The sequence below is a fragment of the Phascolarctos cinereus genome, unplaced genomic scaffold (assembly GCF_003287225.1).
Source record: "Phascolarctos cinereus isolate Bilbo 61053 unplaced genomic scaffold, phaCin_HiC Scaffold_5;HRSCAF=322, whole genome shotgun sequence".
In the NCBI taxonomy this organism is placed as follows: Eukaryota; Metazoa; Chordata; class Mammalia; order Diprotodontia; family Phascolarctidae; genus Phascolarctos; species Phascolarctos cinereus.
The window spans coordinates 250,946,537-250,972,516 of NW_027555958.1; the positions used below are offsets into that span (position 1 = coordinate 250,946,537).

At 39.6% G+C, this 25,980-nt stretch overlaps 1 protein-coding gene across 3 annotated transcripts in view; it reads left to right on the forward strand.

Annotated features, from left to right (window-relative positions):
• Positions 1-25,980, forward strand: part of AGFG2 (ArfGAP with FG repeats 2) — a 53,564-nt gene that overhangs the window by 20,151 nt on the left and 7,433 nt on the right. For 2 of the 3 annotated variants that reach the window (XM_020979104.2, XM_020979108.2), the window contains exons 3-8: positions 3,130-3,245; positions 4,871-5,018; positions 5,611-5,761; positions 13,024-13,149; positions 13,819-13,851; positions 25,610-25,730. In XM_020979104.2, the coding sequence (XP_020834763.1) occupies positions 3,130-3,245; positions 4,871-5,018; positions 5,611-5,761; positions 13,024-13,149; positions 13,819-13,851; positions 25,610-25,730 (695 nt within the window). The remainder of the gene's footprint in view (positions 1-3,129; positions 3,246-4,870; positions 5,019-5,610; positions 5,762-13,023; positions 13,150-13,818; positions 13,852-25,609; positions 25,731-25,980) is intronic. The other variant, XM_020979107.2, reaches the window with a different exon arrangement.

The window sequence follows — 25,980 nt, forward strand, 5'->3', positions numbered from 1 at the left end:
GGACAGGTGGGAAACCTGAAAGCTTTCAGTGCTCCCAGAGTGGTCTGATCAGGGCAACATCTGATTGTTACCTCCCTTGGTCTGACCTCTGCAGGTCCCCTGACTTCTTTGGTTCTGTGCAAGAGTAGACTGCTGTTGGACTTAGCCCCTGTTAGCCAGCTGGAAAGCCCTTTTGGTTCAGAGTGACAGAGGTGTAGGCTCTGCTTTGGTCTGGGATTCCTGCCCTTGGTTATTCTGCTACAGGCTGGTCTAAGTGCTTGAAGTGAGACGCTGATCTGAGTCTGGGTTCTGAGCTACACTGCTGCTGTTGGCTTCTGAACTTCCTTCTTTCTCCATACACTGTGCCCAGGGCCTCCCTTCCTGGAAATACAACCCTTGTACAAAGGTCCCTTTCTTGGTCTGCCCTGTATCTATGACCCAGAAATGGGTGGTAACAAAACTGCCAATTCACCTCTGTCCCTGTTTTTACCTGTTATGGGTCTGCAGGTGGTCCAGTTTGGGTCAGGTACCTCCTCTTGTTCTGATGCACAACCTCTGTCTGCTTGTTGGAGTGCTCCACATGCTGCATACTTCCAGACAGAATCCATCCCCAGTGTCCAAAGACCTTGTTTGCCTCTCTGTGTTGAACTGTGCTGAACAAAGATCTTACTATGACTTTTTCTGGATATCTTCATCAATATTCAGTCTGTATTTTCTAGATCTATTTGGAGGAGTTTGTGGATAAGAATTCACCACCCTGCTTCCTACCACTCCTGTATCTTGGCTCTGTCCTGATTTGAGTAGGTTTTGATACTAATAGGTGTTTTCCTTGGAGTTTTGAGGCCATACTTCTCCCCTTATTATTTTTTCACTGGATTTAAGGTACAGTTGTGTTATTTGTTCATAGATGTCCAGCAAATTATTGATGATATAGTTTATAGTTTGTCCTTCATTAGGGGTACAGACAGGGGAAAGGAGATAAGTCTGAACCCCTTTGTAGAGAAACTGTTGAATTCTTAGTGTTTTCATGTAGCCTGAGCATAGAAGGAAGCCTGTTTTTAGGTATTGGGGAAATGAGATATGGGTTCTACTTTTTTGGGCCTACTGCTAATTCAAATCATTTGCTTTAAGTTAATTAATTGCACCCCCCAAAAAAAAGAGAAAAAAAAGGAAAGGAAAGGAAAAAAAGTGACAGTGAAACATTTTAAAACATACGTGGAAGAGAGCAGAAGAAAGTTAACAAGAGGACTCAGACAAGCAGGATAGTGCTGAGACTGCTAGGTTAAATTTAATATGTGCTTTCAAAGAAAAAAAACAAAACAAACTGTAAGTAATATACTCAGTGTCATATACATTCATTTTTCAGTTTTTTATATATGGAAATGTTCGTGTCTGATTTTTGTCAAGCTCATAATAAAAAAAGAAAATGAATTCATTATGCATAAAACTAAATTCTGAGGATCAGTGTTATTCCAAGGAGGGAGCATATGGTACAGTGGAAAGGGCCCACCAGGCTTAGAGTCCAAGGACCAGGACTTGCCTGTTGGCTCTGTCGCTGATGAAGACATAAAAAGCTCCAATTCTCAATTGAACAGCAGGAATTCAAAATGTTATTTGTAAGCTTGAGAGGTTCTTTGTCCTAACTCTACCAGACCTTGCTGATAACAAGAATGTGAAATAGTTCCAGGAAGCAAAGACAGCTGTCCTTTGTTTGATGTTCCTTTCCTTTGAAGATGCCCTCTTCTTGGCCCCTCTACAATTCATAAAGTGTCTTAATTGATAACATTTTGTTCCCTTTTGGTGTAAGGTATAAAACCCTTTTTATGAAACTTACTCTTTGGAAAGAGGTATCTGTGTCTAAATTTCAGCTTCCTTCTCTTTCTTTTGTAATTGCAGAATTAAAAAGATTCATTTGTTCCTGAGCATAATTGATTTGGTTGGAAGAATTGTCTTTTCCACTTAGCACCTAAAAGACAACTTCTCTTGGCCTCAGTTTCCTCATCTGTTAAATGAAAGGATTGGATTAGGTGACCCCTTTAGAAATGATTGTAGTTTTCCCTTTATACAGGAAAATATACCTAATCTAGATGCCCCAGCTTTAAGGTAGTAGGTATTATTTATGCTTGTGTGACATGAAATTTCTGGCCTTTTCTTTTTTGACCATTGGGTCCTGATAGACTAGTTTCTTAAAACCTGACCATTACTCACAAGTACCCAATACCATGATCAGAGCTGTATTAAACTGGGAAATGGGGTAAAGGGTCTGGCTAAATTGTTGATAAAAGCATGGAAACCCACCCCAACAAGTTTTCTAGATTCTTATAGAGATTATTTTTGTGGAACTTGAACCAACCAAGAATAGGTTCTTTATTCAAGACACAGTTGAGAAATGTCACCGTTTTGACATTCGATTCCTCTTTTAAAAAGTATAAGAGGATTATTTAAAAAAAATTGTTAGATTGAATACATTGACAGATAATCACCATAAGTAAGTAATAACTCATAAACTGTCCTGGATATTTTTCTATATCTTTTTCAAGATTTAAGATTGCTGAATTAGATCTGTTGCATAGTTCCAAAGAGACTAAAACATTAAAAAATCAAGATGACATAGGTAAAATTGTCAGAAAAAGCTAAAAGATTCTTTCTAGACTCTGTGTCTCCTCTTGTGCCCAGAATGGTGCTCTGTACATAGTAGATTCTTAATGCATTCAATTTTTTTTTGCAAAGTAAATTCTTCCTCCTTCCTCAACTACGCCCAGAGAAATGCTTGTTAGTAGTATCTGTGTTCCTTTCACTGACCAGTATGAGGAACTTGGATCTTGAAGACAAGGGCCTCTGATCAGCCCCAAAACCACACACTTCTCAAGACCATTAGAGGCATCATTATGTTGATAAATGTTCAACAGTTCTCTGGGGGGAAAAAATGACACACTTTTAAGTTTAATCTGTATCATTAATGTTTTCTCTGTGCTTTCTTAAGTCTAGACAATCAACACAACAATAAATCAGGCTCTGCATCTGCTAATTTCCGAGGTGTAAATGCTCATACTGAAAATTTTTCAGCTTCTGGTTGGAGGTATTTGTGTTTTTTACTCTAAGCTGTCTTCTCTAGCGCCTGTGTTACCTGTGTATCCTCTTGTACTACAGGTTTGCAGGAAGATCTGGCTGGGTCTCTTTGATTCACAAACCTCCTTAGTCCCAGACTCCAGGGACCCTCAAAAGGTGAAGGAGTTTCTTCAGGAGAAATATGAGAAGAAACGATGGTAATCATGGAGGAGGGAGGAAACAGTTACATAGATTATGTGTGGTATATATTCTTCTCTTTCTAGATATAAATTTGGGGCTTCTCTGGAAGCTTTGGTTAAATCTTTATAGATTCAATCATAGCTAAGTCCTGTCATAATTCTACAGAACCAGTCTTTGCTGAAGGACAGTATTTCCTGTCCTCAGTCATTTGTCACATACAATTGGTGTTCCTCAAGTTTAACAGAGCAAATGGATTAGTTAGAATGGTGGGAACATGTAGGCAGCAATGTGTCTTTATTCATACCAAGTTGCTATCTTTTGTGGGGAGAGAGAAATTGAAGGCAGGTATTTTATCAGGTGAAGTCTGAACCTTCATTATCTTAGTACCTTCTTAATGGTATTAAATTTAATGGTATTTACCTCCTTCCTCCCCTTACAAATCATTACAAATTATTGTTTTCTCAAAGAAGAAAGCCATGTTGTAACAGCTTTCTCTCAGTTTTCTCTCCAAGGTCAATTTTTTTTTTCTGTTTTGATTACTAGTTGGAGGGTAAGTGGAAGAATGCAGATTAATTTGAATAGAACAGTATTTTAGATGTGCTGTCCTCTGGACAATGCTTCTTAACCTGGGATCCAAACTTCAATTTCAAGGGGTCCATGAACTTGAATGGTGGGGGGTGGAGAAATTTACACCTTTATTTTTCCTAACCTCTAGTTGAAGTTAGCCTTTTCTTTAATTATGAATGTAGGCAATAAACATTATTTTGAAAAGGGGATTATAGGCTTTGCCACACTACCAAAAAGGGCCATGATACAAAAAAAGGTTAAGAACCCCTAGTCTTGGGGAAATGCTCTGGATTAGGTGATGTTACTAAAAGTAAAGTATATGCAACAGAGGCAAAAGGGGATAATTAGAGGTAGAAATAATGAGCTGGAGTGACAAATACGGAGATGCACAGTTTGGAAGCCTGGGAATGATGATATGATAGAAACCCTGCCTGTGGGAAAGAATTAGAGGGGAGATATAAAAAGAAGCCCTTATAGGAAAAAGTTGGGGAGTTTCTACATTGGTGAATATGGTAATATTTCTATCAGAATTGAGGTGTTTCATTTTGGGGTAGGGACTCATTTAGAACCCAGGTGCCTCAGAGTGTTGGGATGAAGAGGATGCTCATTATCACTATTGTCCTTATGTAGATTCCTTGTCACAAAAAGTATTTCTGTGGCAGCTGAATGACTACCTGTCAGAAATGTTCTAGGTCATTGGTATCAAACTCAAATAAAAAGGGAGGCCACTAATCTCTGCCTAAGGATCCCTGCAGACTGCATATTGATTTGGTTTTAAGGTGTAATATTATCTATGTTCTCTTGTATTTTTATTTATCTTGTTAAATATTTCCCAATTTAAATCTGGTTTAGGACTCACTTGGGGCTTCACTCATGCAGGCCAAATGTTTGACATCTCTTGCACTGGTTGAGAGGTTGTACTAGACAATATCTAAATTCTCTTCCAACTCTGAAAATACCATGATTTGATTCAGATACTGTAATGTCTGCTTTCCTAGGAGTTGAAGGATCACATAAACTGGGGATACTATAAGGTGTTACTCCTTGTTCCACTTAGACTGTTTGTTCCTTGAAGGTATGTCCCCCCAGACCAAATCAAGGGGCCATCCTACACCAAAAGCAGCACCTCTACCCCTACCCAAGATTCCACTCCAGATGTAAAGCCCCTGAGGACACTTCTTGGGGACCCTGTGCCCTCTGTTGCCATCTCCAGTGCTAGCCAGGTAGGTGTCAGATACAAAAGCTTAATTTATAGAGGGTAAGAAGATAGAGATCTAGTTTCAGTCTTTGAATCCTCTAGTTTGATTGACAAGGCAGCAGAGCAGAACCTTTACTATGAACTCTGCTTGTGTGTCACTGTCTACTAAAAAATATCCGTGGATATTACCCTTGTTTGAAGAAAAAAAAAAAGGAATAAACTAGCAGAAAGTAAGGTGGAGGAAAGTCAGAGCAGATTTAGTGATTTTACAGTTGGAGGGAGCCGTAGAAGGGGAAACTTCTTCAGCAACTCGGGAAAAGCAGAAATCTGGTTGATAATAGCCACAGCTGGAATTGAATACTGTGTTGTTTGCCAACAGTGTTTCACTGAGGCCGTTGCCTTTCCTATGTAGGCCCTAGCCTAAGAGCCTATGAGTTTAGAAACTGGAATATAAAGGAAACCATCCTGTCTTGCTCCCAGAAATTTTCTTAGTACAGAGACCACATGATTTCCAGTGCATCTTTCTCTCTGGGTTAGGACAATACAAAGTTAGAGGAAGTCCTGGGGGTTTTTTAGGATTGTTGGCTCCATAGTTATTATGATTCATTCCTCTCTAGTCTGTCCCTCAGGCTCGTCTTTCCCAGCACCCATGCTCTCAACCACCCACCCTCCCTCCAGTCAAGAAAGCTAGCACTGACCTTCTGGCTGACATTGGTGGAGACCCTTTTGCTGCTCCCCAACCCGCATCGAACTTTGCTGTCTTTGGGGGTAAGTTGGGTCCAGACTTTAAAAAACAAAAACAGTTTCATGTATTCAGAACACATCAGGTGTAGGTATAACCCATTCCTTTGGGGTAACTTGCATTTTGTTTGATCTTGGAATTAGTTGGGGAGGGGACAACACATTCTAGTAATTTTATATTGGTTAGTGGAGAAAGGTTGAGAAGAAGAAAAAGTGGTCATAATACTGGGAGCTTGGGTTGAGGTACTAAATAAATTGAGGGGAGGAACTAAATAAAAGCAGGAGGAGTCCCAGAGCTTCCTCTTAAACTTCTGAAAATAATCTTCGTCTTTTTATTCCCTTTTTGTCCTCTCTTGCTTTGCACGTGGTTTGAAGGAGGAATGATGAGGTTGTTGTCTCATTGTATTGGCCAGTGGAGGCTGAAGAGTATTATCTGCCTCTCTGCCTTACTCCACCGCCACCTCCCACCCAAACCCATCTGATTCTGTTAAATCCTGGTTCCATATCTTGTAAAAACATGCTGAGTCAGACCGGGATTTTGGGGGGCAACGTGACATGAAACGGAGTTACAGCTAACTTGACCCACTGAATGATAGATAGTAGGGTTCCAAATGACATAGAGGGGCTAAACTGGTAAAGATGAAGTGGATCAGTTGAAATCTAATAGGGATCAATGTGAAGTTCTGCACTTGGGCTCAAAAATTCAACCTTATTGGGTTGTCCTGTTGGAGAAATCATGACCAAATGGCATTTTCAGTGAAAATGATCCAGGAATTTTAGTGAACCATAGGTTCAACGTGAGTCAACACTGTGCCCAAAAGCTAATGCTGTTGTAGGCTACATAATGCCCAGTAGGGAGAGGATAGGATGCCAGGAATAGGAGCCCTTTGGACTCTGCCTTCCCACCCAGGGTGAATTAATCCATGAAGCCTTGGAACTTAACCTAAATTAGAGCTCTTCTGGGTTGGAGGAGGTTAGTTCTCCATATCTAGCCAGCCCAAGGTCCAGCTTCATCTCACCAGTATAGCAGGGCCCAGGCCACCTTTCTCTCCCTCTCCTCAATACCTCTACTATCCCTAATTTCTGCCTCTTGGTTTGGGAATAGTAATCAGTTCATCATTACCATTACTACTGGAAAGGGCATAGTAATCTTGTGCTCTGTTGTTCTCTTCACAATCCCTGTGATTCATAGTAGAAGAGTGCCTAGACCAGGGGTGGGGAATCAGCAGCTTTCAGGCCACATGTGACCTTCTAGGTCCTTGGGTGCGGCCTTTTGACCGAGTCCAAGTTTTACAGAACAAATCCTTTTATTAAGGGGATTTGTTCTGTGAAGTTTGAGTTCAGTCAAAGGGCTGCACTTGAGGACCTAGAGGGCCACATGTGGCCTTGGGGCTGCAGGTTCCCCACCCCTGGACTAGACTCTTCGGTCTCCCATCCCTGGCCAACGCTCCCTACTCTCTTACATTTTTCCTAGGTCCCTCTCCAACTTTATTCTTTCCATCCATTGTGCCTTGAGGAACCTTCTTTCTCTTTTTAACAAATTACATTTGAGATTAGATTTTCTTAACAGTCCTTCTATCTCCTGGCCATCTGAGAAACCTCTCCTCAGTGGCACAGCACTCCTGACTACCCTTGTCTGGTTGTACTATCTCTCATCCCCATTGACATAGTCGGCTAGGAGGGGGAGAAGGATGCTTTTTGTTTCTCATTTACGTATCCTTTTCCTTAACCAGCTTTCCTCATCTACTGTTCCTCCTTTGAGATTCACTTCATCCAAAATAACCACCCAGATCCTGGTTATTGATGGGCTGTCAGGTCATTTTTTCTCCTTTGTAGTGAAGTTCAGCATCCATTTCAGTCTATTCCACCTGACCTTGGTGCCTGTGCTATCTTCCTATCTCTCTCTTCCCTTTCACAGCCAGACTCTGAGAGAAAGCTTTCTATATTCCTTACCTCTGCTTTCTTCCCCTCCCACTCATTTCTCAGCTCCTTGAAGTCTCACTTTCCTGTCTACAATTAAAACTACAGTCTCCAAGGTCTTCAGTGATCACTTTACTGTTAAATCCAATGGCATTTTCTAGGTCCTCATCCTTCTTTTTTCTTTTTCTTTCTTTCTTTTTTTTTTTTTTGGTTAGGAGTGGGGTTAAGTGACTTGCCCAGGGTCACACAGCTAGTAAGTGTCAAGTGTCTGAGGCTGGATTTGAACTCAGGTCCTCCTGCCTCCAGGGCTGGTGCTCTATTCACTGCTCCACCTAGCTGCCCCTGGTCCTCAATTTTCTTGACCTCCCTGCAGTGTTCAGTGCTGTTGAACACTCTGTCCTTCTCTCTCTCTTTTCCTGGGTTTTCATGACACTTATTAGTCATAGTTTTCTTTCTACTGGACAGACCATTCATTCTCTTTCTTTTGCAGTTTAATCATGTTCTGCCTCATGGCTTTGTTATGTACCCTTTCTTCTTTCCTCATATCCTGTCTCTTGGTGATCTCTTTAGCTCCCATGATTTCTCAGCTATTATCTCTGTGTGGATGATTTCCAGATCTGCACATCCATTTCCCCTTCTCTCTTTGGAGCACCTGTCTTGCTTCTCTAGTGGCTTACTTGACCTATCCACCTAGATAAGTATCTCAAGCTCAACATGTCGTAAGCAGACCTCATCTTGCTCTTTAAACTCATTTCCTCTTAACTTCCCTAACTCTGTCAAGAGAAACACTATTCTTCCAGACACTCAAGTTTGCAGCGTTGAAGTTATGTGTTCAGTGTTTCTTTCGTCAGTCCCTTTCTCTCAGCTCATACCACAGCCATCCCATCCAGGCCTTCATCCCATGTTGCTTGGACAGTAGCCTCCTAATGGATCTTTCTGCTTCAAGACTGTCTCCTATCTAATGTGTCTTCCATGCAGTTGCCAAAATTATATATCTAAAGTACAGGGATAAACATGACACTTTTCTGCCCAGGAAGCTCATTGTTTCCCCATTACCTCAGGATAAACTACAAACCCTGTTTGACAATTAAATTCCAACCTGCCTGTCTTTCTAGGCTTATTATACTTTACTCCCCCACATGTTCTCTATGCTCCAGTCAAACTAGCTTACTTGGTGTTCCCTGTACAGGAGATTCCATTTCCCACTCCATACCTTCACAAAGGTTTTCTGTCCCTCCTATCTGGAATGCTCTCACTTCTCACTTCCATCTCTTTGAATCCCTAGTTCCCTTTGGCACTTAGCTCAGGTACCACCTTCTATGACTTTCATAGCTGTTGAATCCCCTCCTCCTTCACTGCTTGTTATATTTATAGCCTATGTTTATGGAAATATTGTGTTTCCCCACTAGAGTATAAGTGCCTTGAGAGAAGTATAGGGCAGTGATGCTTTTTTTTTTTGGTAGGCAGTGGGGTTAAGTGACTTGCCCAGGGTCACACAGCTAGTAAGTATTATGTGTCTGAGGCCAGATTTGAACTCAGGTCCTCCTGACTCCAGGGCCAGTACTGTATCCACTGTGCCACCTAGCTGCCCTTAGGGTGGCGATTCTTGACCTGCTGTGTGTCTAGACATCTTGGGCGATCTAAAGCCTGTAGACCCCTTCTAGGAATAATGTTTTTAAATTTGTAAAAATAAAATAGAATTAAAAGGAAATCAATTTTACTAAAATGCAGTTAATAAATTTTTTTTTAAATTCTCAGACCCCAAGTTTAAGAACCCATTTAGTAAAAGCTTGTTGATTGACTTATAGTTTTATTGTGTTCTAATGGTCAGACCATAGTCTGGAGCTTTGTGTTCAGTTTGTAGCACCACACTTTAGGAAGGATACTAAGGTAGAGAGGAACTTGATTATAACACTATATAGGGGATGGTTAGCAGAGAAAAGAGATGACTCGGGGGGAAATAGTAGCATTCTTTAAGGATCTGAAAGGTCCTTGTCAAAGGAAGTAATAATATAGCAGAAAGACTACAGAAACACAGAAAACTGTTCAAATCCTGTCTTGTTGACACTTAACTCCTTGGGTGACTGTGGGCAAAATTATTTAGCCTCCCTGAGTTTTGGTTTTCTTGTCTGTAAAATAGTTTCTATCTCATAGAATTGTTTGAGGTTCTTGTGAAATAATGTATGTAAAGTGCTTTGCAAACCCTAAAGTGCAATATAAATGTCATTTATTATTGTTAACATAAAAAAGGGTGAGCAAAGAAACTACAGTATGATGGAAGTAACCAGAAATAACAAACCAGTATCAATATTAAACTTTTATGCTTCAAGTGCCTTACCATAAAAATTCAAAATGGAAAAAGTTAACTGAACTACAAGAAGATATAGAGAGTAATACAGTAATGGTAAGAGAGTTCAGTTGTTCTGTTCTCAGTTCTGGACAAATCTAACAGAGAGATAAACAAAAGGGAAAATACAGAATTGAGCAGATTGTTGGAGAATCTAGAGCTAAAAGGCTTATGTCATGTCCAAATGAGACTGCTTAAGAATACAACTATTTCTTTTTTTATGTATTTCTTTTGTATTTTGTTTTCCCCCAGTTATATGTAAAAACAATTTTTAACATTTGTTTTTAAAACTTTTGAGTTCCAAATTCTCTTCCTTCCTCCCTCCCTACCCCCCCATTGAGAAGACAGTTCGATATAAGTTGTACATGTATAGTCATACAAAACATATCTATAATAGTTATGTTGTGAAAGAAAACATAGACAAAAAACCCCCCAAGAAAAATAAAGTTAAAAAAAAAGAAGTATGCTTCAATTTGTATTCAGACACCATCAGTTCTTTCTCTGGGAATGGATAGCATTTTTCATCATAAAGTCCTTCAGAGTTGTCTTGGATCGTTGTATTGCTGAGAATAACTAAGTCATTCACAGCTGATTATCTTACAATATTGCTGTTACTTTCCAGATTTTTCTGAGAACATTCCTGCTCATCATTTCTAATAGTACAATAGTATTCCATCATAATCAAATAGCACAACTTTGTTCAGCCATTCCTCAATTGATGAGCATCCCCTCAGTTTAGAATATAAGTATTTCTTAACACCACATGGAACATGTAGAGAAATTACTTGTGTATTAAAGAATGTACACAGAGAAATTACAAATGAATGTCAAAAAGAAAGAAATAGTAAACACATCCTTTGCAGGACATGATAAGAACAGTAAGCAGTTTAGAGAGCACAAACAAAAGACACAGACACAGTTGGAAACTTAACAGCAAAATCCTAAAAGAACAAGTCATAGGAACAACAGTTATGTGAAAGAAAATGATATTGATGAAACAATGAACTAGTAAAACTAACAATTTGTTCTTTGAAAAAACTACTGAAATCGACAAATATGTAGCCAGTCTGATTAAAAAGAAGAAAAAAGAAAATCAAATCAACAACACAGCAGGCAAAGTCAAATCACAACAAAACCAGAAGAAATAAAAAAATATGATCGGAACCTACTATGTACAGTTAGTTATAGTCTAACAAAACCAGATACAAAAGAAATAGAGGAATACCTTCAAAAATATCTTAACTATCTTAAAATATCTTAACTAACAGAACACAAAATAGAACTCCTAATTAATCTCAGAAAAGGAAATAGAAGTAGCTGTAAAGGAACTACTAAAGGAAAAACACTTGATCCTGTTGAATTCACAGGAGAATTCTATTAAACTTGCATTTAATATCACTACTACACAAATTATTCTCAAAATTGGGGGAAAAAAGCACCCTACCAGAGGAGACAAATACCATCCTAATTAATACTTAAACTGGTACCCAAACCAGGAAAAGATATAACACAAAAGAACTATATCCTAACAAATTTTAATGAATATTGATTCAAAATTTTTTAAATAAAATCCTGTCAGATGACAAATTCATCAAAGAAATCATTTCATCATTATACAGGGATGTAAGAGTGGTTCAACATCAGAAAAATAATCAACATATTCATATTAAAAAATAAAAATACCCAATTATTATTGTTAGATTTGTCCCACTTAGCCTCATCCAAAATGCAGAACTGGGAGCAGTGAGTGGAAGTTTCAGGAAGGTAAGTGTATGGGCCACAAAAGGGAAAACTTCTTAATAGTTAGACTTGTCCAGAAATGTAATGGGAGGAAGTAGTTTCCCTTTGTTGAAGAAAAAAATTATTAATTCTGTATTCTAAATGTTAGTCTACCAGAAACAATTTTATTCCATTTCATAGTACTCTAGTTTCTAGACATTTCTAGTTTAGAGAAAGATGTCCAACTTGGCATATCCCCAATTCCCATGCCTGTAGAAGCATAGCTTCTCTGTACATGCCCTTGAACACATACCCCAAGATGATGAGATAATATTTACAAGGATCCTGAGGAGAAAAATTTCAGCATGTTAAAATACAGTTTGTGGTTAATATTTTATAGCAGTAGTCACTTAATCTTCAACCAGAACTATTCAGTTCTTGCCTTAACCCCTCCCCTTAAGGCTGATAGGGACCCTCTTGTTATCAGTATCATAATCTTTTCTAAACCAGAGAATCCATTATTCAGAGTACTTTCCTGAGAGTCCCACAGGCCAGTCACTTTCTGGGGTTGAGGCAGGCAAGGACTTTAGAGGATTTTAATCCATTTTCTTAAGAAAGTTGTCTTTAGGGGGCAGCTAGGTGGTGCAGTGGATAGAGCACCAGCCCAGAAGTCAGGAGGACCTGAGTTCAAATGTGGCTTCAGACCAAACACTTGACACTTATTAGCTGTGTGACCCTGGGCAAGTCACTTAACCCCAGTTGCCTAAAAAAAAATAGACAAGGATGTTGTCTTTCGTTCTTGATCTAATCCACACGAAGAGAACAGATCTGGAAAGAGTTTTTAAATTGGAAAAAAATATGTATTTCTTTGTATTTCTAGAGGGAAAAAAAAACACCCTTTTTGAAATGCATCCAAACCCTTCACTGGAGGTCTTCAAGCAAAGGCTGGATGACTATGTTTGGAAGTTGTTGTAAAATGGGTTCTGTGTTAGGCAGGGGTTAGACTACATTGCCAACAAAGTTCCTTTTGCCTCTGAAATTTGTTGATAATGTTTCTGTGAAGAAGTGGAGCTCTGAAAACTTGGGCCTCTTTAAAGTGTCCCTTTCTGTCTGCATATGCCTGGGTATGTCCACTCTTGGGATTGTGGATCTTTGAGGTCATTGATTTCAGTTGCCTGATTTTGTAGTCAAGGAAAACAAGGCCTGGGGAAGAGAGCTGTGTGGTAAAGCAGAAATCCTTTAAGTGTTGCTTTCTAGCTCTGGTCTTGCTGGTGTGTAACCTTCCTGTTCACTCTACTTACAGGCCAGGGGACTTCCCATGGAGGCTTTGCCAACTTTGATGCCTTTGGGAGCAGCCCTTTCTCTTCCACAATCGGATGTATCCCTCCAGCCGGCCAGACTTTGTTCCAGACCCAGCCAACGCCCATAGGTAATTGGGGTTCATTGTTTTTCTCTCCCCTCTTTGCCCTTCCCTCTCCATTTTCCCCATTCTCATCTCATCACTGCCCAAGACTTGGGTAGAGGAGCGTTAGAACTGAGTGTAACTTAAAAGACCAATGAGTCAATTATGGTTGGCCTTCTCGAAGGAGGAAGATTGCACTATTTTCTTCTTCCACCAAAGACCAAAGGGAAAGACCAACACTGCAGTAGGAGGGGTAAAAGTTGAATACAAACAGGACTCTGTTTCTGAATGGAAAGACCAGGCTCCATGAGAGCAAACCTGAGCATGGTTTACTTCTTTCTGGATATCTCTACATTGTTTCTGGGGTGGCTAGGGGTAGGGTGGGGAGGTCTCAGCCCAGAAGAGGCCCCACTCCTGTAATGAGTGGGTGTCAAGAGATGTCATCCAGGCCGTTCTCATTTTGTGGGTGAGGAAACAAAGACCCAATGTGGGTAAGTGTCTCACCCAGGATCATCTATAGGTATTAAAAGGCAAGTCTGACATTTGACTTCAGATGGTCTCTGCCCTGCCCCTCACTCTCTCTCTGTGCAATGACCACCTCGAGGCACTTAAGGATTGAGGGAGAGCAAGTGATAGATTGACTGCTTTTCTCTGTTGATTTTCTTTCACTTTTTCCTCTTCCCTCCCTATTGCTAGCCAGTCAGATGCTTACTGGAAGTTACAGCTTTGGTAAGTTTCCTTTCTTTGAGCCAAAGGGCAAAAACAGACCTGCTCATATTTAAAGATTCCCTTGTTAGACCTTCTAGCACTCTTATTACAGATGAGGAAGTTAAAGTCTAGTGAGGGTTTTTTTTTAATTTAATATTTTCTCCCAATTACATGTAAAAACAATTTTTAGCACTTTTTTAAATTTTAGAGTTCCAAATTCTCTCCATCCTTCTGCTCCTTCTCTTTCCTCCCCTCCCCACCCCATTGAGAAGACAAGCAGTTTGATATAGATTATACATGTGTAGTCATGCAAAACATATTTCCATGTTAGTCATGTTGTAAAAGAAAATACAGAGAAAAATACCCAAGAAAATTAAAGAAAAAATATGCTTCCATCTGCATTCATAAGTTCTAAGTCCTTCAGAATTGTCTTAGATCATTGTGTTATTGAGCATAACTAAGTCATTCACAGTTGATCATCATACAGTATTGCTGTTACTGTATACACTGTTCACCTGGTTCTGTGCATTTCACTTTTCGTCAGTTTATGTCTTTCCAGGTTTTTCTGAGAGCATCCTGCTCATCGTTTATTATAGCGCAATAGTATTCCAGCACAATCATATACAGCCTGTTCAGTCATTCCCCAATTGATTGATATCTCCTCAATTTCCATTTCTTTGCCACCACTAAAAAGAACTGCTATAAATATTTTTAACATATAGGTCCTTTTTGTTTTTTTCATCTCTTTGGGATAGTAGTGGTATTGTTTGGTCAAAGGGTATGTGTGGTTTTATAGCCGTTTGGGCACAGATCCAGATTGTTCTACAGAGTGGTTGAATCAGTATATCACTTCACCAACAGTGTATTCATGTCTCACTTTTCCCACATCCCCTCCAAGATTTGTCATTTTCCTCCTTTGTCATATTAGCCAATCGTGATAGAGTTGTTTTCATTTGCATTTCTCTAACCAATAGTGATTTAGAGCATTTTTTCATATTACTATAGATAGCTTTGATTACTTCATCTGAAAACTGTCTATTCACATCCTTTGACCATTTTTCAATTGAGGAATGGCTCTTATTTCTATAAATTTGATTCATACATATATATGCATTTTATATATATATATATATGAGAGAAATGGGGTCTTTACAAAGTTTTTTTCACAGTTATGATTACTGTGTATTTAGCTTCATCCCACTTTCCCCATTTATCCTACTCACTTCTGTCCTTTCACCCTGTCCATTCTCAAAAGTGTTTTGCTTCTGACTTCTACCTCACTCAATCCTCCTCCCTTCTATCAGCCTTCCCTCCTTCTCTTATCCCCTTCCTCTCCTACTTTTCATGTATGGTAAACTAGATTTCTATACCCAACTGAGTGTGCATGTTATTCCCTCTTTGAGGCAGTTCTGGTGAGAGTAAGGTTCAAGTGCTCGCCTCATCTTCCCCCTCATACCTCTCCACTGTAAAAGCTTTCATGTGTCTTTTTTTTTTTTTGGCCAGGTAATGGGGTTAAGTGACTTGCCCAGGGTCACACAACTAGTAAATGTTATGTGTCTGAGACCAGGTTTGAACTCAGGTCCTCCTAAAAGTCAAGATTTTTAACTATCCTACCATAGGGCTTTCCTTCCATAGTGGAGGTGGCACTGTCCCAAGCTTCATGTTTTTTGTGCAGCTGTTTTCAGAGATAATTCTGGGGACCTATAAATTTTCAGTTCTTCCAAAGTGTTATGATATAGGGATTACTTCTCTCTTGGCCTGTCCTTTGATCTGTGAGCAACCATGAGCACTCTTTTCTGCCCTGGGACTGAGAGCCAGGATTGTGACCCAGATCCAAGTGTGGGAAATGCAGCAGAGTCCTACCCCTGGTGCCAGCAAAGGAATCTCTATAATCTCCTTCTGACCAGTTGTCTGATCCCCTTATTGTCTGTGGGCTGAGAGGTCTGGAAACCGCCACTACCACCATGATAACCCCCAAAGCCTACTGCTGGTTTGCTGAGGCATGGCCTGGGCTGGACTGCTCTGCTCCATTATCACCCTGGTGCTATAGACTTTTCCTGCCAACCTTCTAAATTGTTTTAGGCTGAAAAATTGCTTCAGCCTGTCCTTTCGTGGGTTCTGCCATTTCAGAATTTGTTTTGAGGAATTATTTAAAGTTGTTTGGAAGGATTGTGGGGAGAGCTCAGGCCAGTTCCTGCTTTTTCTCCCCTATCTTGGCTCCACCCCTCCCCCAGAGGCTTAACTGAGGCTCAGGATCACGCAGAAAGTTAATGGATGAGCCAGGACTGAAAACTAAATCTCCTCACACCATCTCTTTCTGCCACTCTGAGATGGAGGTGTCAGAAATTCAGAAATCAGAAGGGGGAGGGGGAGTGACTCTCCCAGTTTGTCCTGGTGCAGGTTGGTGGAGGGGAGAGAGGGAGAATACGAGTTGGGCACTCTTCTCTTCCTTCCTTTTCTGTCTTTAGAGGCAGCAGCATACTTTCTGTACAGCAGATCATCCCCACCTTCCTATCTCTTTTAACTTTTGTTTACATTTCTGACATTGGATGAACAAACTAGCCTTGGAATAAACATTTATTAAGAGTTTGAAAAGCTATAGCAGTACAAAGGATGCCATTCACATGGTGGCATTAGATGGGTGCTTTGGCATCTGGGGTAACGTTCTCCCAGGCTATCCTAATGTGCAGTTTCTGCACAGGGGTCCCCTGAACTACGGTCTGCCTGTTTCTGGAAGCATATGGTCAATTTCTGATCCATTAGGTCTCAAGTTGAATAGACTGGTGTTCCTTGGCTGAGTGGCTTCACCAGGACCTCCTGGAGTTCTTAAAATTTACCTAGAGGCACTGGCAGCACTTCATTGGTTCTGTCAGATGTGCAATTGATGTCATGCTTCTGAAAAATCCTTATTAGGACAACTTTAGCCAATCAACTGAATGAGCTGCTGGTGCTCTGGCCTATCATGGGATAAAATGCCTGAATGGAATGTTTGATTACTTAAAAGCCCGCAAGTAGCAGAACGGATGTGATAATCATTTGGTGGCAGATAAGTTTATTTCTTTGTTACAGTATGTCAGGTATCTACTTTTCAGTGTCCAGGAAGAGGCGTAGTTTGGACCATTGATGAGTCTGATAAGGAATTGTTCCATTTCCCATAGACAGGATCATGGATCAACCGCCAGAGTAAAGGGTCGTGTATCTAGAGCTAGAAGGGACCTGAGAAGTCATCTGGTTCAACCCCCTCATTTTACAGATGAGAAAACTGAGGCCCAGAGATATGAAGTCACCTGCTCAAGGTCACACAGATAGAGAGCAGCAGAACTGAGATTTGAATTCAGATCTTATGACTCTAAATTAATTTTTTTCCATTGAATTTTTAGTGGTAGGAGGAGAGGTGAATACGTTTGGAAGTGTTATGATTAAGAGCCACTATTATTCCATCACAGTCTTTCTACCCTAAGAAGAGCTGGTGGTTGGTGGAAGAATATTGGACTTGGAGTCAGGAGAGATACCTGAGTTCAAACCTTATCTCTTGCACATGCTAGTTATTTGACTTTGAGCAAATTACTCAGTTTTCTCATCTGTAAAATGGAAATATTAAAAACTATAATGCTTGCCTCACAGGATTATTTTGAGGATTAAATGAGTTAATGTATACAAAGCACTTGATATACCTTAAAGTGTTATATAAATGTCAGCTATTATTGATTTTACCTCTGGCTTTTCCAACTCCCTTGTACTGTGTTTCCCCTCTGTGCTTGGTCTAGCCAATTCAATTTATCCAATTAGGTTTTCTAAATTATTCAGTTTGAGGTTCCTCTTTTTAAAAGATTACTTTTACCCTTCAACTTTCCTGAGAGCATAGATCTGAAACCCATGAGAAATCATAGGAGGCCAAAGAGGACCATGACGTAAGAGATGGTGTTCTCTGTGAGAATCCGTAGCCCACATGAGGGATGGAGAAGTAGGAAGGAAATGTTTTCATTTTATTTTCTTTTTTGTTAATTTATTTTTATTAATTTCTTCTTAGTTTTCAACATTCACTTCTATAACCTTTTGAGTTTTAAATTTTCTCCGCCTCCCTCTGCAAGACAGCATTCAATAGGCTCCACGTATACATTCCTATTAAACATTTTCACGTTAGTCACATTGTAAAGAAGAGTTAGAACCAATAGGAGGAACCACAAGAAAGAAGAAACAAAATAAAACAGAAGAAAAAAAAGAGCAAATAGTATGCTTCGATCTGCATGCAAACTCCATAGTTCTTTCTCTGAGTGTGGATAGCATTTTCCATCATGAGGAAATGTTTTCTTAAGGAAGAGAGTTCAGAACATTTCTCCCAGTTTACAGTACTGCTCTTAAGTTTTTCATGGCTACATGAACTACTAATCCTTGGGAAAATAAGCAAGATTGCTCCTTCCAAGTCAGAAGAGGCCAGAGAACTAGGGCCATATGCAGCTCCCCCCAAGATATGTTGAAATGTCTGTAAGAAGGAAAGGCAGGAGTGGATTTGGAAGGTGACTCAGAACTAGTCCCTGTATCTTGGGGAATTTACAGCTAGCCCAGATGAGACACTTTAAAAAAAAAAAAATATATATATATATATGTTAAAGGGATGGAAGGGAACAAGGTGGATTTGAGATACACAGTGTTACCATGACATTGAGTAGTGAAGACACCCTGAATTTCCTCACACTGGAAGTTAACTCTTGAAAGGAGTTTGTTGAGAGGGGCTTCTCTGGCCACTACCTAGGCCCTGATCTGTGGGGCCCATGGCTCTGGGGGAAGGAGGCAGGCCCAGCTGGGGCTTTAGAGTACGGTCAGGAGCTTATGCCACAGCTAGTAAGAAATACACAATTTAGGTAGGGGAAAGTTAGGTGGAGGGAATGGAGGTTTGAGTAAGTCCCTCAGCTTTTGTGTCTTAGCCTTTTGGTTTTCTCCCCCTTGTGCTATCCTCACCTCGAGACCATGTCTTTAGCTACATCATACATATCAGTAGAAACTCTTAGGAGCATTTGATTCACTGCATTGCAACTAACAGTAAACTCCAGTTCTCTGTGAAAAAATAATTGTATATATCTTTGAGAGGGACATAGGCACAGCTGAGCCTTCAGGAATGTGCATTCTTATACCAGAATGAGATTAGATGTGGAGCTGGAGCCAAGAGCAGGAGGATTTATTCATATGCCATATTATTTTTGGTTGGGGAGGAGTGGGCACTATATTTTCACATACATTGCCTAATTTGACACAACATGGGCAGTACAGTTGTTATTATGTTGGTTTTTTTTTACAAGTAAGCAAACTGCAGGTCAGTGAGGTTCAATGGTAATCCAAGGTCACAAAGCTCACTAGTAGCAATCAGACTTCAAATATAGCTATGTTTTTAATACACTACATGTGTTGGAAGCAGCAGACTAAATCCTGCTTCAGTGCATATCAGGCTAGTTTTTTCTTAAAAGGTACTGAGGCTGTACTCCAGATAATCATACACTCTGGATTGGTTCTAGAGTGAAAAGCAGCCGCAGGGAGCTAGCTCCAGGCACTGTCTAGTGCTTGGGGGACCATAATGGGCAACTGCAGGGATTCTTGGCAAATGTTCTTCCGCTGAGGCTAAGTAAATCTTTTATTAACTAGTGAATGATCTACAAGTGTCTCACTTTGTTCCTATCAAACATAAACTACCCTGTGGCCTGGTCTGAGTCAGGTCCCGCCCAAATATAGATACCTCTCTCCCTGAATCTGTCTTGTGAAGTAGATTGAGGAAGTTGGTGTGATTGGAGTTTGTCAAGGGTAATTTTCCACTCTTCCTCGAATGTGTCCTTTGACTTTTTGACTGTGTGTTGGAGAAAGCCTGCAACTTTCAGTATGTGAAGTCTAGCTGTCAGTTAAAGCTGGTGACAAGATTCCTTTATGTCCAGTCCTAGATGTTTGAGCCTTAGGCCCCACTCTTAGCCACAAATGACTTCTGGCTCCTGAAAACAAAACAAAAACAATATTTAACTTTGATTGATACTGTATCGTGTATATAGTAGGCATCTAACAAATACTTGTTGATCAACATACCCACTTCCTTTCTCTTCCGAGTGATCTTGGTTTTTCCCTTTTCTCTGCATGAAGTTCAGAAGGTAGGGAAACTACCCTGAAGAAAATAAGCCTTAACTGTCCACCTTACCCAGAGACTTATCCAGAGGCCCTAATCTCTTCAGGTTCAGTACTAGAACCTTTTCAACCCCATTTGGAGAGATGCATCATGATGTAGTAGATTAAGCAATAGATTTGGAGTCAAGAAGACCTAGGTTCATGTGTAGCCTATATCCAGAGGTAGGGGGGAAGGGCGACAAAATTTAAGACTCAAAAGCTTATGGAAGTGATTGTTGATTATTCAAAATAAATTAATAAAAAAAATTTTTTTAAAGACCTGGGTTCAACTCTTGCCTTAGAAACTTATTAGTTGTGACCCTGATAAATTTACTTAACCTCTCTGGGCCTCACTTTCCTTATTTTTAAAATGAGGTTGTTGAACTTGACCTTTGACATCCATTCTAGCCCAAAATCTACCACCCCAGTCCTGTGTAGGATTCACTTCATGAACGGAATTAAAGTGGCCATTGCAAGTCTTACCAGTAGGTGGGGCTCTTGACACCCCTAACTAACTTATTTCTCTCTTAGAAGACTGGGAAATTAGAAAAAGACTTAACATTAAACCTGCCTCCCTTTTTGATCTGGACTCCTGTTTATGTCATTCTGCTCTCAGGTTCAGTATAGACACATACCATTTCATGCCCTCAAACAGCTAGGAAGAATTCTACCTGCTGTAAATTCATTTTTACTTTTACTGTTGTTTGGTCTCTGACTGAAAGGGGCTTCAAGAATCATCTAGTTCAGAAACAGGCAAACTATGATCCACTGGCCAAATCCAGCCTGCTCCATTTTTGTGTGGCCCATGAGTTTTTACATTTTTTTAATGGTTGAAGGCAAAAATCAAAAGAATAATATTCTGTGACACTTTAAAATTATTTGAAATTCAAATTTCAGTGAATTTCAGTATCTGTAATAAAGTTTTATTGGAATACAGCTGCACTCTTTTTTTTTTTTTACTTTTTGTCCATGACTACTTTTATGCTTCAGTGAGAGTTCAGGAGTTACAACAGAGATAGTATGTGGCACTCTTATCACTTTGTACTGCTGCCCATGGCACTACAGAACTTGACAGTGTTTTAAGAGTGTTATGCATATCACTATAGTGTGACATTTAATTTTTTTTAATTACCAGTGCATATACATCATTGTCAAAAGAAGAAAAGAGAAAAAACTGCCTTATAATTTTTTGAGCTTAGGGCCAAGATTGAAGTTTTTCAGAATGAAAAGAATTGTCCTCAGTCAATATTACCAAACACTGAATGGCTTTGGAAATTAGTTTTTGCTTCAGATCTGATGTGTTTCTTAATGAATTCAACCTAAAATTACAAGGCAAAACTTTTACTGTGGTAAAGTCAATTCAACAACTAAACATTGTTTGAATCACAAGCACTGTCAGGCTGTTTTATATACTTCCCATGCTGTCAAAAGGTAAAACGAGAAGTGATATCTTCATTCTCACACAATAGCAGTGGATATATTTTGAGCATAAACTGCATTTCCAGCAGTGTTTTTCAGACCTTAATGCAGGTGCAAAAGACATTTCCATATTTCAGAATCCGTTGAACGGTGCAGTTGAGGAGATTCCACCAATCTTCAGTTGGAAGTGATTTATCTGTAACATAATGACATACTAAAAGACAAATATCACGAGAAGAATCTAATAGAATTCTTTCTATACATGCCTTCCAAGAGATGAATATGCTCAGTTAAAATCATGGATTGATAACGATATTAGCAGTACCTATCTGTGTGAAAAAGACATTTTTATAAATATAATATTTTATTCTCCCCTATTACATGTTAAAACAATTTTTAACTTTTTTTTTAAAGTTTTGCGTTCCAAATTCTGTCTTTCTCTCTCCCCCTCCCCATGCAGTCAGACAGAGGTAATACATGTGCAATCATGTAAAACATTTCCATATTGGTCATTTTGTACAAGAAGACTCAAATAGAATTTTTTTTTTTGGCTAGGCACTGGGGTTAAGTGACTTGCCCAAGGTCACACAGCTAGTACGTGTTATGTGTCTGAGGCCGAATTTGAACTCAGGTCCTCCTGAATCCAGGGCCGGTGCTCTGTCCACTGTACCACCTAGCTGCTCCTCAAATAGAATTTTTAAAAAGAAAGGGAAAAATAGCATGCTTCAGTCTGTATTCAGACAATATCAGTTCTTTCTCTGGAGGTGGATAGTATGCTTCATCATTAGTCCTTTGGGATTGTCTTAGATCATTGTTTTGCTGAGAATAGCTAAGTCATTCACAGTTCTTTATCATACAATATTGCTTGTTACTGTGTACAACAGTCTCCTGGTTCTGCTTACCTCGCTTTGTATTAGTTCTTATAAGTCTTGCCAGGTTTTTCTTATATCTTATTTCTTGTTTTTGTGTTTTTTGCCTTTTTTTTTTTTTGGCTAGGCAGTGGGGTTAAGTGACTTGCCCAGGGTCACACAGCTAGTGAGTGTTTTATGTCTGAGGCTGGATTTGAACTCGGGGTCTTCGTGACTCTAGGGCCAATGCTGTATCCACTGTATCCATTTAAGCTGCCCCTTAAATCTTATTTCTTATAGCACAATAATATTCCATTACAGTTATATACCACAGCTTGTTTAGTCATTCCTCAATTGATGGGCATCACTTTGATTTCCAATTCTTAGCCACCACAAAAAACTGGTATAAATATTTTTGCACAAATAGTTCCTTCCCCCCCCCTTTTTTTTTATGTCTTTGGGACACAGAACTAGCAGTGGTATTGCTGGATCAAAGGGTATGCACGGTTTTATAGCCTTTTGGACATAGTTCCAACTTGCTGTCCAGAATTGTTGGACCAGTTCACAACTCCACCAACAATGCATTAGTGTCCTGGTGTGGAAAGATGTTTTCAAAGATGAAACCCTTAAAATCTCATTAAAGATTAGCATTAATAGATGTACATTTGCAATCAATTTTGATGATAGGGAATGATAAATTTGAACCCCTATCAAGTGAAATGTTTTATCCCCCAGGAAAGAATTTTGTTCTTATTTGTAGACCTGTATTTAAAAAAAAAACAACTTGTACTGTTGTTAATTATTTTATTTTGAATTTCATCAAAAAATTTGTGGACATTTATTTTCTCTTTTGTTATATAAGTACTTACATAATATCCTCGATTGTTGCCTCTTGATCTGCAAAGCTTAAAATATCTGGCCCTTTTTTACGGCAAAAGTTTGCTGGCCCCTGATCTAATTCAACCTTTACCTGAAGCATGAATCATCAAGGGCAAGATTATTAGATGCAGCCAGGGTCTACTTAAGACAATTAGGCATCTCAAAGCATTGGGCTTGAAGCCAGAAAGACTGGGACGCTTACTAGCTTTGTGAATTATCTTAATAGCTGTGTGTCATTTAATTTCTGTTTGTCCCAGTTTCACCAGCTGTAAAATGGGAATGAGAATTCAGATAACATTTGTGAAGCCCTTATCACAGTACCTGGCACATAATAGCACTTAATAAATGCTTATTTTCTTTCTTCTCTAATTTCACTGCAATAGGGAGCTCCCAAGTGAGAAAATTACCTTTGCCCTTAACTGGTTGGCAACTTATCTACAGTTTAGAATCTTAGAGAGTTGCCCAAAGCATCGAGAGGTTAAATAACTTTGTCCAGTGATACACAGGTAGAGTGTCAGAGACTATCTACCTGGTTCTCTGTTCCCTGCGCCATAGTGCTTCTCATGTTTTAGTAAGCATTTATTGATGAGGCATGCAGAATGGAATGACAGATTTCTTGCCCTTAATTAAGGAGTTTTTTGCTTAGACAGAAAGATGAGAGAGGCACCCTGGCATGGTCATTTCAAGAGGTCAGGGTTTAAATCCCGCTTCAGTTGCTTACAGGCTTTGTGATTCTGTCCGTAAATTTAGGGATGGAGCTTAAAATGCTGCATGACACAGTGGAAAGAGAACTGGATTTCCAGTCAAAAGGATCTGCATTTGATTCCTTGCCCAAGTCACTTCACCACTTGAGGGCTCAGTTTCCTTATTCATAAAATGAGAAGGTTGGACTACCTTTAAATCCCTTCTGGACCTAAATCTGTATTCTAATGCAACCCTTTCAACTTATAGATTAGGAAACTGCGGCTTTGAGAAGTTTGACCATTTATAAGCTGGAGATATCAGTATCAACTACCTTATATCAATAATTAGTGTGGCATTAATTCTGGTTTTATAATAAAATAATACATGGCGCTTTTAATTGATCAAAGCCTTTTCCTGTTTGTGAACTAGCTGCCATGACTTCTGTGTAAGATAGATGACAGCCCAGAGGATAGGTGACTTGTTAAACACCAAATGCAGTGACCTAAAGCTTTTTTAACAAGACCACAGTGCTTGGAACTCAAAGAAGCATGCGATCTCAGGGAGGCCCCTCAAACATGGCTCATTCTCTGGGTTTTCATCCTGGTAGCTTAAAGAGGATGGCTTTCTTTATCCAGAGGGATGTTTAGAACACATATGGATAGGATGGGCCTCTTCTAGAGGAAGTAGCTGGAATAAGCATCCTACTTGATGGTTTGTACTGGTTCTTTCTATAGGAAGCACCCCCTCCACAGCCAGATTCTGAGAAATACTAGTTAGTGGGCAGAGGATTTCCAAATGCTGATGCTCCCCTGTATCTTTCCTCTCCCAGAATCTCAGTGACACATTAGATTAAGGTTTCTTAAACCTGGGATCCATGAACTTTGTTTTTAATATTTTCATAACTATTTCTGTGTAATTGGCTCCCTTCATAAGCTTACATATTTGATTTTATGCTTTTAAAAACATTCTGAGAGGGAATTCATAGGCTTCATCACACTCCCCAAGGTGTTCATGACACCAAAAGCTTAAGAGCTTTTGTTTTAGATGATGGTAAAGCCCAGATGGTAAAACAAAAAATGCTATTTGGTTTACTTCAATCTATTCATAGATTTTTTACCAGCAAATAATACCTGTAGTCTCTGCCTAAAAGGGTGGTTGGGAGGCCCAAATGAAAAAAATGTATATAAAAGGCTTTACAAATTTTAAAGTGCTATATAAATATAGGTTGTTGTTATTATTGATGAAGAACAATCAAACCAGTCAATTGCAGCTGTTGGCATCACCAGGTGGGGCTGATTCCACAGATCAGTAAAGGAGAGCTAGAAAGAAAGCTCCTTTCTGAGGTGTTGGATTTGATACAGATCTAGAAACCTCAACTCATTACTATTGACTCACTCCTGCTCTTCACCTCCATTATATCTGCCCCTTGATTTGATTTGATTGTGGTGAGATAGGACAATTAGGATGTTAGTAAAGGACAGGTTTTCCTGTCTTTTGAAGTCAGACCTGGGGAAAATGTGGCAGAAACTGGAGCAAGGAAAGAGATAACATAAGAAAAATCACTTCTCTAGGGGTAAGATCCCTTGGACACTGGGGAAATAAAAGAGGTTTAGGTTTCTGGATCTTTGGAAATGTCAGCACAATATAACCCTATACTCTCAGATTTTTTTTATTGGGATGGATTAGGGGTGGGATAGAAGAGTAAGAGGGTAGCCTAGCTATCTCCTCTTAAACTAAGAGACAGTCTGCCTTTTTCCTCTACCTGTCTTTCATGAGTATTAAGTTTTTGTACCTGTTTTCTCTTATAGGCAGCAGCCAGGTGACTCCATTTGGTGCCTCTCCTCTTGCTCCTGCCGGCCAGCCAAGTGCCCTTTCAGATATGAGCAATGTCTTGGGAACTGGGATGTCAGCTGGTGGTGTTCCTAGCAGGTAGGTTGAGATTGTGGGTTCCTCAGCCATGAGAAAGAAAAGCAAAAAGCCTAGACTTGGTTTTTTTTTGTCTTGATACTTCCTGTCCCATGTCCCAAAGCTTTTTCCTTTTTTCTTCTCAGTGCCTTCTGTTTAATACCTTTGAAGACAGAGGAGCAGGATTTGCTTTTCCAATACCAATACGAATAATGCTTATAAGGCTCATCATAGTGGAGGATATTTCTTTGGTACTAGTGATGCAATTTCTCTC